The sequence below is a fragment of the Apostichopus japonicus genome, chromosome 10 (genome assembly GCF_037975245.1).
Source record: "Apostichopus japonicus isolate 1M-3 chromosome 10, ASM3797524v1, whole genome shotgun sequence".
NCBI lineage: Eukaryota > Metazoa > Echinodermata > Holothuroidea > Aspidochirotida > Stichopodidae > Apostichopus > Apostichopus japonicus.
The window spans coordinates 13307776-13322128 of record NC_092570.1 but is presented as its reverse complement, the minus strand read 5'-3'; the positions used below and the strand labels follow the sequence as shown (position 1 = coordinate 13322128).

The 14353-nt window shown below is 37.3% G+C and overlaps 1 protein-coding gene across 2 annotated transcripts in view; it reads right to left on the bottom strand.

The window, feature by feature from the left end:
* The window catches only part of LOC139975081 (hyalin-like), a 34463-nt gene extending 25363 nt beyond the window's left edge, over positions 1-9100 (bottom strand). The window contains exons 1-2 of one of the 2 annotated variants that reach the window (XM_071982700.1): positions 8577-9100; positions 6446-6704 (exon numbers count right to left, since the gene is read on the bottom strand). In XM_071982700.1, the coding sequence (XP_071838801.1) occupies positions 6446-6704; positions 8577-8793 (476 nt within the window). In that variant the 5' untranslated portion in view covers positions 8794-9100. Of the gene's footprint in view, positions 1-6445; positions 6705-8576 lie in introns of those variants that run through there. The other variant, XM_071982701.1, reaches the window with a different exon arrangement.
* Between the last annotated feature and the right edge of the window lie 5253 nt (positions 9101-14353).

The following is a 14353-nucleotide window of genomic DNA, read 5'->3' as shown; positions in this document are numbered from 1 at the left end:
ATGAAAACTTACGTTTCGATGATATATAGCATACCCTCCAGTAAAATGCAAAAATCACAGGAAAATATCTTTTTCGATATGTTATCAAACGTAATCTGTCTTCTTGTTATTGAGGCTTGGCCGACGCCAGAGTACAGAATGAGTGGAAATATAAGTGGTTTGAAAATTGGTTCAATAGAGACAACTTCAATTAAACCACACTGTAAAAACACCTGGGTCATTTTGTGTGACCCATCTGCTGAGTCAGCCATACTGTACCCAGAAATGGGTCGTATTGGTTGAGTTATTACGCAATATTGTTTGGAATTGTGAAATAGCTCGATGAAAGTTTGACTTTTTGTACTGGGTCACTCTCAAAGACTTTTCTCATTGGATAAGTTATGTCATGTAACCACTATCAGCGTTTTTGCATGACGCCTTTCGCAGACTACAGCTAAACACCGTCACACAAATCTACAAATCATACGTAAATTCAGGACCAAGAAGGCTGTCTTAGTTGAATCAAAAACTTTGATGGGCTCTGAAAATGGACACGTTTGTTAGTCCCACCCTTGATGACTGGGGTTTGCCAATGTTAATACCAATATTCAAAGGTATATATACGCCAAAATATGCTGACTAGTTCAGGCCACAGGCGCTCGAAACGTAAATAAGTTAAATACTATATTATAGTATGCCATTGTAGATATGATGATAGGCTAGGCCTAGGTAACATGTTATTTGTGCTGCGTGCGCCGTGGTTCAGACAAGCCCATAATTACCCTGATACAGTGATAGTGATACTGATAGTGATACAAAGATAGCTGTAATGTTAGACCTAACGTTTGGTCTTTGATGAAGCATAGGCCTAACCTCACTACGTAAGTTTAACTAAATATAACTTTAGAGGCTAAGACTAGTATATTAATGTTACTTGTTAATAGCTATATAGCTTGCTGTATTGCTATTAAAACAGTAGCATAATCAGACTTTTTGGTGGGGGTGGGGGAGGGCTGAAGGGTAGCAAGGAGTCAGGGCAAGGGGCGGGGGACAAGATATGGGGAAGGGGTGTAGGGGAGGGGATCAAATTATTTTATTTAAGGGGTGGACAAGATGCAAAATGGTGCATCATTTCTATCTTACTAAGTTACTATGTCAATTTGGGGGGGGGGGGCAGCCCAATCGGGGGCTCTTGCCCCACTGGTTATGCCACTGCAGTAAAATATGATATACTCCAACAAACAGTCTTTGCTAAGACTATATTCTGTGTAGTTGAACAATTGAAGTTAACAAAATATGTCCTATTTTTATCTTTGGACTATAGGAAGCATATGGTACACAAATGCCCATGGGAAACATCCTGCTACAGGCTATCTTGAGGAAAGATTGCACAATGTCCGAAAACGATCCCGTGCCTTTGAGAAACAAGAAGCAACACCGAAAGAAGTAAAGAAGCCTACACCTGTAAAGTTCAACTTAAAAACAGATCCAAAAGGTACTAATACCATTATCTTGAACAGTCTACATACAATATACTCAGTAAGGGATATGGGTCAATTTCCTTTAACTGTGTAGGCTAAGTATCTGATACTCCTACAGCCCCAGTCATTCCTACTGGTATGTAATTAAATCGCATAAAATGTCATAATGATTTTCCCTTATAACAGTCAGGTGCCATGTTAAGTTGCTTGAACCTTAACCTTAGTGTGTAGGTTGCCCTTTGTGAGTAGATGATGCCTCTATTTTTTCGTGGAGGTCCAAGGTCATTTGAAGTCAACAGAGGTAATAGTCTGAAAACCTTGTAACTGAACACAATATTTAAAGGAGTTTAAGTCATTTGGAACTTCAAACTCAGTATGTAGGTAGCCCTTGGTAAGTAGATGATCCCTATTGAAATTCATGGAGGTCAATGGTCATTTGAAGTCACGAGAGGTTAATCTATGAAAAGCTTCTAAACATGACCTCAAGATGTTATAGTTATTTGACACTCAAACTTAGTACATTGGTACCCCTCGGTGAATAGAGCAGACCTGTCAACTCTCCCGGTTTTACTGGGAGGCTCCAGTTTTTCCAGCCTATCTCACAGGATGAATTAGGAATCTCCCGGTGTTTAATCCAATCTCAATTCAGCTTTTGTATGCACGATAAGACAGGTAGTTCTAAATCGCCTTGTTCTTAGCAAGGTAAGTTGACAGGTCTGGTTGAGGATCCCTATTATTTTTCATAGAATTCAAAGGTCAGCAATTTAAACCTGAACAATGTAGGCATCCATCAATCAATGCAAACCCATTGCGCCACTGGCTACTTCTGGTCAGCTAAAGGATAAGTTGGAAAATCTTTTTTTCAATGTTGCTTCTGATTCCTGAAAAGTCATGGGATATGACTATTTTACTTTTCAGTTGCGGAAATATGGACATGGTCCTGAAAAAGTTTAAGAATTTAAAGATGAGGGTTATAATACTGTTTAACACAGTGCGTGTTATTTCATTAGTTATATTGTTTAAGTTTAAAGTTAATGCATAAAAAATGATAAATATATTTTCACTAACATAAAGAGTAATGAAAATGAAACATAGGAATCATGAAAAGTCATGGAAGTCGGTATGTTTGTAAGTGTGTTGGTGTGAAGTTGGTTCCATAAGCGAGGGGCAGAAACCATAAATGACCTATCCCCCCAAGAATGTTTGGATTTAATTTCAGATAATAAAAATTGAGAGCTGGATCTTAGATTACGAGAGGGGACATAAATATGTAATCAGTCAAAAATATACATTGGACAATGTCCTTTAAGTGATTTATAATCAATAAGGAGAAATTTATACATAATACGATATTTTACAGGTAGCCAGTGCAGGTTTTTTAAGACAGGGTGGATATGACTATGCTTATGAGAATGAGTTACAATGCGTGCAGCTGAGTTTTGGATTAATAGGAGTCTATGAATCTGTTTTTGTGGAAGACCGAGGAGTAAGGAATTGCCCATATCCAACCTTGAAGTGATAAAAGAATGTACAATTTGTTCAGTTGCCTTATCATTTAAATATTTTCGTTATTTGTAGATGCCTCTGAGATAAAATGCAGCAGAACTTGTTATTTTAGAAATGTGGCGTTTCATAGACATATTGGAATCGAAAATTACACCAAGATTACGCGCATGAATGGAAGGGTGAACCTGAACATTACCAATTGATATGCTTGGAATATTAATTTTAGCAAGCTGATGACAAGAACCAAAAAGCAAAAACTCGGGTTTTTCTTCATTAAGCTTCAAAAAATTACGTCTCATCCACAAACGGATATTATTGATGCAACTCTCAAGGCATATGATGGCTTTAACACTCTCATCTTGAGAAGGACTGAAATCAATGTATATCTGGGTATCGTCTGCATAAACGTGATATGAATTATTGTGCTTCACCAAAATCCTACGAATTGGAAGTGTATAAATAGGGAACCGCTGGGGTCCAAATACTGAACCCCGTGGAACTGAATATTCCATGTATACAGGATTGGATAATTCATCCCAAATACAAACATATTGAGGTCGCCTGCTTTAGTAAGAGTTGCACCACTCCAGAGCAACAGCATCAATACCATCGAAACTATTCAAACGCGAAAGCAGAATATCATGGTCCACAGTGTCGAATGCGGCACTCAAATCTAAAAGGACCATGGCCACTATTCTACCATTATCCATTTCAGAAAGTATATCACTGCTTACTCGAAGTAGAGCAGTCTCAATACCATGGTTAGCCCTATAAGCAGATTGAAATGGATCATAGACATCATTGGTATTCATATGATCAGTAATGCGACTAGAAATAATGCGTTCAATAGTTTTCCCCAAGAATTTTAGGTTTGCCACTGGTCTGTAATTCTTAAAACTTTATTTATCTAAGCCATCTTTCTTAAGAAGTGGCCGAATATGTGCAACCTTAAGGCTATCAGGGAAAACACCTTGTTGAATGGATTTGTTAATGATAATAGATGTATATGGCACAATCACAGTAATACATTTCTTAAGCAAGTATGTAGGTAATGGGTCAAGTTCACATGACTTTGGAGGTAAATTCATAATAACATTATTAACTTCTTGAGTATCTGTAAGACAAAATAAAGATAATTTTGAAATGAGTTTTTCTTCCTTCTGAAATTAGAAGAATCTTCCAGAGAGTCAGTAATAAATGATTTACGTGTAGTTTCAATTTTCGGAAGAAAAAAAGTCTGGAAAGTTTCTTTTGATCACATGTGCACAAATCTACTTGAGCAGAAAAATATATTCTATTTTGGCATGTCGGATCAAGTTGTTGACAATATTCCGTTGCTTGCAATACTCTTGGTGGTCAACCTCGAGCCGTGAATTCATCCATTTCATTTCATGCTGGCGACGAATTTTTCGTGCTGAGCGGATTTCATCAGGGAACCAAGGACTGGATGGTCTTACTCGAAGAGTTTTTATCTTTACAGGTGCATGTCGATCCAAGGTGTCTCGTAAAATTGATTCATAAAGATTTACACAGGTATCCAAATCTTGATATTCAAAGTGAGAATCAGCGAAAGCGGAGCAAATATCAGCAGAATAATTGACAAGATCTAAAGCCTTCAAATTACGAGTTTTAATCGTAACTGAGGGTAAAGGAGGCTTTTGAAGATTCAGGTTGCATGAAAGAGCATAATGATCTGATAAGCCTGGTAAAACACAAATATCAGAAAGCAAGGATGTACTATGCTCACGGGTTATAATCAAATCCAATGTATGCCCAAACTTGTGGGTGGGATAAGTAATATGCTGAGTTAATCCAAAGGATAACAGCAGATTCTGAAAGCGATGAGCTTTGGAATCAGAAGTGTCATCCACATGAATATTGAAATCCCCGCAAAACATGACATCTGATTGACTAGGAAGATAATCAACAATCAGTTCTCCAAAGTCAGATAAAAAAGATCCAAAAGAAGAATCTACAGGACGGTAAAGGGCAACTAAATTCACAGTCCGAGAATTCACTGTTAATTCAGCATGTATAGCTTTAAATGAATTGTACACCTTTTCATGTGATTTAATTTTCAGTGAAAGACTGGATCGAAATAAAATTCCAACCCCTCCTCCCGTTTTTTCCTTTCTGGGAACAAGTTGAAATGAATATCCAACTGGGGTGATATCACCACATAGTATGATGTCATCCTCTCTCAACCAGGTCTCAGAAATGGCAACAACATCCAAACTCTTGTCCTGAACAAAATCAACAAATTCATCAGCTTTGTTCCTAACTGATTGCATGTTCATACAACAGAAATTTCCAACAATATGGAATGGCAGAGATCTTAAGTTATCAGAAGTCCTTATAGTAGAAAGTGAGTCCAATGATGAACTAGTTATAGTCAGTACTGATGAACGGTCGGAAATGAGAGTTGATATTTTTCTTTGTCTGCGCCTGCCACCCTTTGTTCCTCTATATGTTTTACGATTGCGACAACATACCGGTGAACTGATGGAATGAAAGCTTACCCTATCGCTACTATATAGCTATGCAGCTATATATAGCTGTGAATATGCAATTGTGTATACTGGGCCAAGGTTGTAGCAATATCTGCATTACGTTATGGTGGTCATCAATCATGTCTTTGATATCATCATTTCATTTGCTGCTATCAACAGTCCGTCGAATTGTTGGTACCAGCAATTCCGAGCATTCTCGTGTGCGTGAACATTCTCGTGCAAAATGTTGGAAATTGGAAGAGTAAAAAGTAAAGCAAGTGCCCATGTTTTCAAACAGAATATGTAACACACCATCAGCTCTGGTAAAACCACGTTATCGGTCTTTTAGAGCCTAACGAATTTCTCTTACACCAAGTGTGTGTGTAAAATTTCAGTGGGACTACATTGTGCATATCATATTTGCCTGTGAAATAAATCCTGTTGTAAGAAAATACTGCATGACACTATCTTCCACGTCTGAACATGATATTTGAGAGATATATCTCCAAATTATATATACATATATATATATATATATATATATATATATATACATATATACATATATACATATATATAATTGAAATCGTAATGAGTTGAAAATCAAAACAGTGAAAAAACTTCCAGCCTCCACCGGGATTCGAACCCAGGCGTCCCGCTCTGTACGCGGACACCCTAACCAACTAGGCCATGGACGCTGATTGTATGTCCAGAGGTTCGAAACCGGTAATGAAGGTCGTAATTCGACTGTAAGTTTGTCACCTGTATCGAACAACAGGTTCTGTGTTGGTGACAAATTTGGCATTTCTCTAGAGATCAAACATGATGCTAACCAACTCAAAATCATTTGTGATTCCTAAAGCCGGATCTCGAAAGAGATACTTTGAACAGACTTTATGTTAATGGGTGCATGAATATGCATGAGGTGGTGTTCACTATCAGGTAATTGTGCAGTGTGGAAGTGTAGGAAAGATACATGTTATTGCTTACCTGAATCCTATATTACCAGGTGCAGGTGCAGCAGCCTGGTAAGTGAGTACTACTGGTGTGGACTTGATGTTATTGTTTGTCGTTCCAACGGTGCTAGCAGTAGCACCGCAATTGTAAACGTTATAATCGTTAGTAGGCAGCAGGGACTTTCCGTTGACAAGAGTAAATGTTCCAACAGCTGAATTGGTAAACGTATCTCGAGCTTGACATATTAACTCTCGTAACATCCGACCAGCAGGCTGGTTTGCATAAACGGTGACTGGAATCAGGGGAAAAGTCAAGCAAACATGTAGTAACAGTTATACTTGTTTTTGATAGCAAATGTTTCACAATTTGTAACAGAGTAACAGGATGTAGCATTTTGAAACACCATTGAGTGCTTTCGTTTGAAAAACATTACAAGCACATATTACAAACAAATAAAAAACATTTATCTGTGCTCATTGAGATCGTTCTTTATATTTTCTATATTTTCTACATATGATACAGGCACAAGAATCAATTTTTGTAGCCTATAGCTATAATAATGCCCAAATCAATATGGGCAACATAAACAATGAAGATATGAATTTGAGATTCTAAAAAAAAAAAATTAAACGTAAATTAACCATGTGCTTTTTATACTAGTAATGGATTACTGTATCAGGTAAATTTTACCGATGTAATGAAAACATTTCTAATTCAGTACAATTAGAAGGGAACTGTGATTTGATGATTGTATTTTTAAGTGAAGTCAAATATTTCTTGGTTATGCAATTATTAATTAAATGAGAATAAAGTTTAAACAGTAATTTTCGAAGTATCATGACAAACTGTATGGAATTAACTGTAGAACTTATCAAATTTGTCTCCTTTAATTTCTTTACAATTGTTATTTTGGGCGATTTTTGGTCTCTCCTTTCAACACCTGCTCCGCGCAAGCTGCTTTTGCATTTATTATTGATACTATATTTCAGTGATTACATGAAAAGACTATGTACCTATGTATGTAAACTGATACTATAATCCAGAGGTAGGCACGAAATGGATCTTGTGGGCCAATGTGAAGTTTGTAGCCTATCCGCACAGTTGGGCCTATGCTCCTTTGCAAAAGGATTATTACATTACATCAGACGGTATTAGCCTTATCAGATCAGAAAGCGCAACAGACGGATTGTGCAACTGCTATGTCGACTTATATACTATCACAAGTGAGTATATAGGCATTTACACACAAACAAACAAGATACAAACTCAAAAGTATACGAGTTATGTTTTCCTTGCTATACGGGTATGCAGGGCGAATTAACTTATGATTTGAAAAACAACAGAAAACGTGCCCAGTACAATAAATGCGTCCCTCGGGCCTTTATAGAATTACAGTTGAGGAAAAATGTAAGCGATGGAATTAGGTGCGTAACTAGGAATAATTTGAAATGAACCGAAGCAATCGGAGCATACATGTATATATATATTGTGAAGAAAATATTCTCTACCAAAGCATACCACAGTTACTAACTTGATACGTACGGGACACCAAGTGCTCAAGGTAACTAAGATGCCACGAGGGGCATCCATTTGTGCGACTATATACGTGATATTGTAGTTAACGCAGATTAAAGTAGAACATATGTAACTAATGTAAATTTCTTTAATTCGGGGAAAATTTTTGACCTTGTTTTGAGATCGCATGACGTCATAATTAGATAGGGTCACAATGTGGCCGTGTTCGTTTCCGGGACCAGTTAAGTAACGTGGTTGAGCCATGCTAAGTTATGTTATATACGGCACTTTACAAGATATTTTGGATGGGCGTAACGTTCGTATATATGGGTTTCTTTACAACCTTAATGCGACTGAACGTCCACAATGTAACGTTGTGACAGAATCCAAATAAATCTGTCAGAAATGAAACTTGTTTGGGGTTTGATAATACAGACGACACAATTATCTCTAACAGTAGGACTTTGGCTGCCACTTTTATTATCACTATTGCGAAAAAGCTCCAGCTATGTATCTTCTCGAGAAAAGATTTTTTGGTTTCTTTCAATTTTACACGAAGTCAACGTATGGAACAATGGAAAAAACCTGAGAGCCTACATTTCTTAATTTTCTATAACTATTAACATATAAACAGAACTACAAAAGTTACCTGTAATAATGGTTCCGGTAGTGTAATATTGCGGGGCAATTTGTATCACGTAAGGGCTATTAGTATTAGGTTGGGAGGTAAAGCCGTTGACAGCCCCCAGTGAACTGCATGAAGCGGTTGTAAAAACCTGTTGTGCATACGTCGATGAGATTTCCAATAGAACTATCACGGTAAGGAATACCGCCATTGCAGAAACCCTTGAAGCTGGTGTAGCCATTGTGTGTCCTGTCTGCGAAATCACTCCACAGGGTAACACTAAAACACACCCTATCCTTGATCACCTTTGGTGCCAAATGTGGCGTGTACTGACACATACAGGCAATTTTTAAGTTTCAATGTTGGTTCCATAGTTGACCTTACACCTTACACATGAGTGATTAAGACACCTTTGTGATTACTTAGCTGTAGAAGGAAGTAAGTTTGGTTTTATTTCAGTTAGCGGAATTCGTCGTCGGTCTCTGTTAAAAAGTAAATCAATATTTGAAGATTTATTTCTTATATGAGCTGTGACATGTGTTTACCTGAGCTAATAGTTTATCTTAATTAGACTTCATCTTAATAATACTACTACTACTACTACTACTACTACTACTACTACTCCTACTACTACTCCTACTACTACTACTACTATTACTACTACTACTACTACTACTACTACTACTACTACTACTACTACTACGTACTACTACTACTACTACTACTACAACTACTACTACTACTACGACTACTATTACTACTTCTACTACTACTACTACTTCTAATAATAATAATAATAATAATACAACCAATTAAAAATAATAATAATAATAATAATAAAAATAATAATAATAATAATAATAATAATAATAATAATAATAATAATAATAATAATAATAATAATAATAATAATAATAATAATAATAATAATAATAATAATAATAATAATAATAATATTTATTTTTTTTTTGAAATTTTTATTTGCATTCATCTCTTCTGCACAACATATTAAGTTGAAAAGAAAGAAAAAGTTCGCTTCATGACACCAAAAGGACATTTCCTTTGTCAATAATGCAAAGAATCTCTTAGCAGTTTAATTTCTTTGTGCTTTTTGTTATTGATAAGTATATACATTTCAACACTCAAGAAAAATGAAAGCTTATGCTTGAAAATATCATAACTTGGAACGCTTTTGTTAATTCTGCAAAGGTAAATATAATATTTGGCATAAAACATTGTCAGGCTATACCATTTCATTTTGTTCTCGTAATCATAACCAAAACACACGTGTTCGTACTCAATTACAACTTTTGAATTAAAGATTTCAAGATATATTTTGTTCCAAATATCTCCAACTGCGCTACAGCGCCAGTAAAGGTGGTCTAAAGTTTCAGTAGACTCGCCACAAAAACTGCAACTTGGGTCGTCAATAATGTTAATTTTACTAAGAAAACTATTTGTACTAATGATACGATGGATAAACTTGTACTGAAAGCTTCTTAATTTAGTATCTCTAATCTTGCTACAAGAACCAAAAATTTCACTCCAGTTTAAAGTGGTGCCTTTAAAATCATTGTCCCATTTTAAACAACCACGTGGTTGCTTAATACAACGGCTGTTAAATTTATTATAAGCATATCGACAAATCTTAGTAGTACCATATAATTGCGCTAACATAACCTGCTGCCTACATGGTTGCTTCGGCAGCTGTAATGAATATCTGGATGGTACCCACGTACGTGGGATAGAATGTATAATCCCATTCAGCTTAGTAAAGGGGAAGCTTGGACAATTAAATTTAGCAATTAAAGCAGTATACGATAGAGGCCTGCCAGACATGTCATAAAAACCCCGGACAAAAAGCACATTTGAATTAAAACACTTCCTGTACCAAACTACTTCATTATTAATCTTGATAAAACTGTTGTTCCAGATAATCTGATCACCGTAATTCGCCACCGGGGTTTCAAAGGTGAGATCGCTCCAAGCACAACAGCAGTTGCGAAGAAACTCGTGTTTAACCTTCTTAAAAATATCATTTCCCTTGAAATTACAGCTAAAAAGAAAACCCTTACCAACGTTTTTCAAAAAATAGTCGAAAAGGACTTTCCAATGGCCAAAATTATGATCTGTATATCTTTTAATCCAAGTGATTTCCATACTTTTCATGAAATCATGCACGTTAATCATATTCAAGCCGCCTTCTTCCTGTGGCTGCATTAAAATTTTCCTCTTTATTTTGTCGCCCTTTCCTCTCCAAATAAAGTTAAACAGTAAACTATTTAGTTCCTTTAAAAATGATTCTGGAGGGTTAGGCAGAACAGAGAAGAGGAAAACAAGTTGTGACAGAGCAAAACTCTTTATGATTACAATTTTACCATAGGGAGTCAGATCACGAGGAGACCACATATTTAGGACACTTTTCAAACGTGAAAGTTTTGGCAAATAGTTTAAGGGAAAGAGGTCACTTTTATTATTCGTAAGTGTAATACCAAGAACCTTAATAGAACCATCTGTAAAGGGAATATTATAAGCACTCTGACCATTACCATTCTCATTATTATCGCCGATAGGAAGAATGTTTGACTTTTCGAAGTTGATCTTCAGACCAGAAGCTTGTTTAAACTCTGTTAGTATCTCAACAACTCTCTGTAAAGAACGATCGTTATTGTCCAGAAAAATAGTTGTGTCATCAGCATACATAGACACTTTAATGTTAACATTGTCTACTGGAAAACCGACATACATACGGTCAGCTCGTAATTTCAAAGCCAAAATTTCTGCACAAAACACAAAAAGGTATGGGCTTAAGAGGCAACCTTGGCGCATCCCCCTTTTAACAGGAAAAAAGCCAGAGGAAACCCCGTTATTCAAAACGCAAGCCGTACAATTTGCATAAAAGGTCTTAACCCAACGAATAATGCTATCCCCAAAATTGAAAAGTTGAAGTGTATGGTACAAAAAATTCCAATTAACACTGTCGAAGGCTTTTTCAAAGTCAATGAAGAGAATGTAACCTGGCACATTTTTATCCTGTGCATACTGTATAACATCTAGGATCAGTCGAATATTTTCTCCTATATATCGGTTTTTAAGGAAACCGGTTTGATCATGATGGATAACATGCGGCAAGACCTCCTTGAGTCTTGCAGAAATACAAGAAGCAGCAATTTTGTAGTCTACATTTAAAAGTGAGATTGGCCTCCAATTACTAATTTTCTTAATATCTTTACCATCTTTAGGAAGTAAAGTAATAACAGCTCTGCCTTGCTCCGAAGAAAGTTTTCTTATCAAATATCCCGAGTTCAGCGACATTACAACGAAATCTGGGGGGGGGGGGGGGCACCGACATCAAAGCCACTTTGCAGAAATTCGATTAGACTGATGCAGCCTTATATTTAGTACCCTTTTTAACTCTTATTATATTATCTTATTTGCGTAATTATTTGCGTAAACACATCACTCCATCAACACCCCCCCTTCATGAAAAATATGCATACTAGCACAGCAATATTCAATGTGCAAATTGGGAAACAAGGAACAAGTTTTCGTTTGAGACAAAATGAGGTGAGATTATGGTAGTTGCTAATGTATGAATCTTCCGAATTAGAGTTTATTTCTTGTTAGTATCTTAACAATTTGTTCCATTCGAAATAGCTTTGATTTTGACCCACAGAGATTCATTAAAAGTCAGGGGCGTAGCCAGGATTGGCAAAGTTGTATGCACGACTGTCTGAGCGGAGGGCCACCATCGGTTTGCGCGGAGCGTTCAAGAAAATTGTTAGTTTTACAAACCCCTCAGATGGCCGGAAACGACCCTTCCCGAGTGTTCATTCTGGTTCCCTGGCCTCTTGCTAACTTGAGACACCTCAATTTTTATGTAGAAAAAGGGCACATTTTTAACCAGAGGAAAAAGTGTGGGGGGCACGTGCCCCCTGTGCCCTCCCGGTTCCGCCGCCCTATATATATATATATATATTAATGAAAATCGTAATGTATATATATATATATATATATATAAATGAAAATCGTAATGAGTTGGAAAATCAAGAACAGTGAAAAAACTTTCAGCCTCCACCGGGATTCGAACCACGGGCCTTCCGCTCTTTACTGCGGACACTCTAACCACTAGGCTATGGACGCTAATTGTATGTCCAGAGGTTCGAAACCGGTAAGGAAGGTCGTAATTCCACTGTAGGCGTTTGTCACCTTTATCGAACAATACTAGTTCTGTTTTTGGTGACACATTTTGCCTTACTCTAGAGATCAAACATGATGCTAACCAACTCGAAATCATTTGTGATTCCTAAAGCCGGATCTCGAAAGAGATACTTTGAACAGACTTTATGTTAATGCAATGGAGGTAAACGACAAAGGCAAATGAATACATATAAATGAAAATCGTAATGAGTTGGAAAATCAAGAAAAGTGAAAAAACTTTCAGCCTCCACCGGGATTCGAACCACGGGCCTTCCGCTCTGTACGCGGACACCCTAACCACTAGGCTATGGACGCTGATTGTATGTCCAGAGGTTCGAAACCGGTAAGGAAGGTCGTAATTCCACTGTAATCTGCGTGGTCATATTGACGCTATGAGGAAGAAATGATAATTAAGTTGAGTGTTATATATATATATATATATATATATATATATATATATATATATATATATAACACTTAACTTAATTATCATTTCTTCCTCATAGCGTCAATATGACCACGCAGATTACAACTTTTGGAGGCAATACCTGCGATTATATGGCGTTGGTGGAGGAAGAGGGGGAGGAGGGGGTGGAGGAGCCGGCGGCGGCGGTGGTGGAGGAGGTGGCGGAGGAGGTGGAGGCGGAGGCGGCGGAGGTGGCAGAGGCGGCGGAGGGGTTAATGGAGAGGGCGGTAATAACGGACGCAATGGAGGTTCTGGAAGAGGTAGAAGTTGTGAAGGAGGCAGACCAGGCACTGACGTAGGAACGGAAGGAGGACGAGGTACGAACGGTGAGAGTGAAAGGAACCGAGATGAGACAAGAAAGAGTGGAAGGAGGAAAGGAGATAGGCAGACTGAAGGCAGACTAGACGGTAATGAGGGCCGTACCAGAGGCAATGGAAGAAATGACAATGGTAGAGAAAGGAAAAACAAAGGCGGTGTCAGGAACAGGAATGGTGGAAACGGTGCTGATGGACAATCAGGGAATCCAGGTGGGAACGGGGCGAAGGAAATACAGGAGAAGCTGGGAGTAGTGGAAGTGATGGCAATGTTGGCTCATCTAGAAGGGGAGGTGATGCTGGTAAAGGAGGTAACAATGGAAAGCCCGGTGTTAATGGAAACAACGGTCGAAACGGCAACGATGCTGAGCAGCTGGTGCCAACTGAAGGCACAGGTTCTGGTGTGAGAGTTACCGGTGACGAGGGCATAATAACCATTACGACTGCAGCAGCATTCACGTTACATGCCGAATAATTTTAATATAAAAGTTGACATAGACTTCTATATAGACAATACAAAAAAAAAAATCAAGTTTGCATCGGTACTTCAAACTTGAACTGATTTATGTGTTACAAACATTGATATCATAAAATGGCCCCTGAAAAAAGGTCAAGTAGAAAACTTAATCAATCTGACGATTAGCAACAATTTTGGTAATACAAGATTAGATATTATCACGCGTAGTATGCATGGCTGCATTTTTGGAGAAATAAAGAATCTCAAAAATAACAAGAAAACCTTGGTTTTTTCGTTGTTGTAAGTATTTACATTTTTAAATGGTACCAATTTTAGGTGGTTAGTCTTATTCAATCCTTCATTT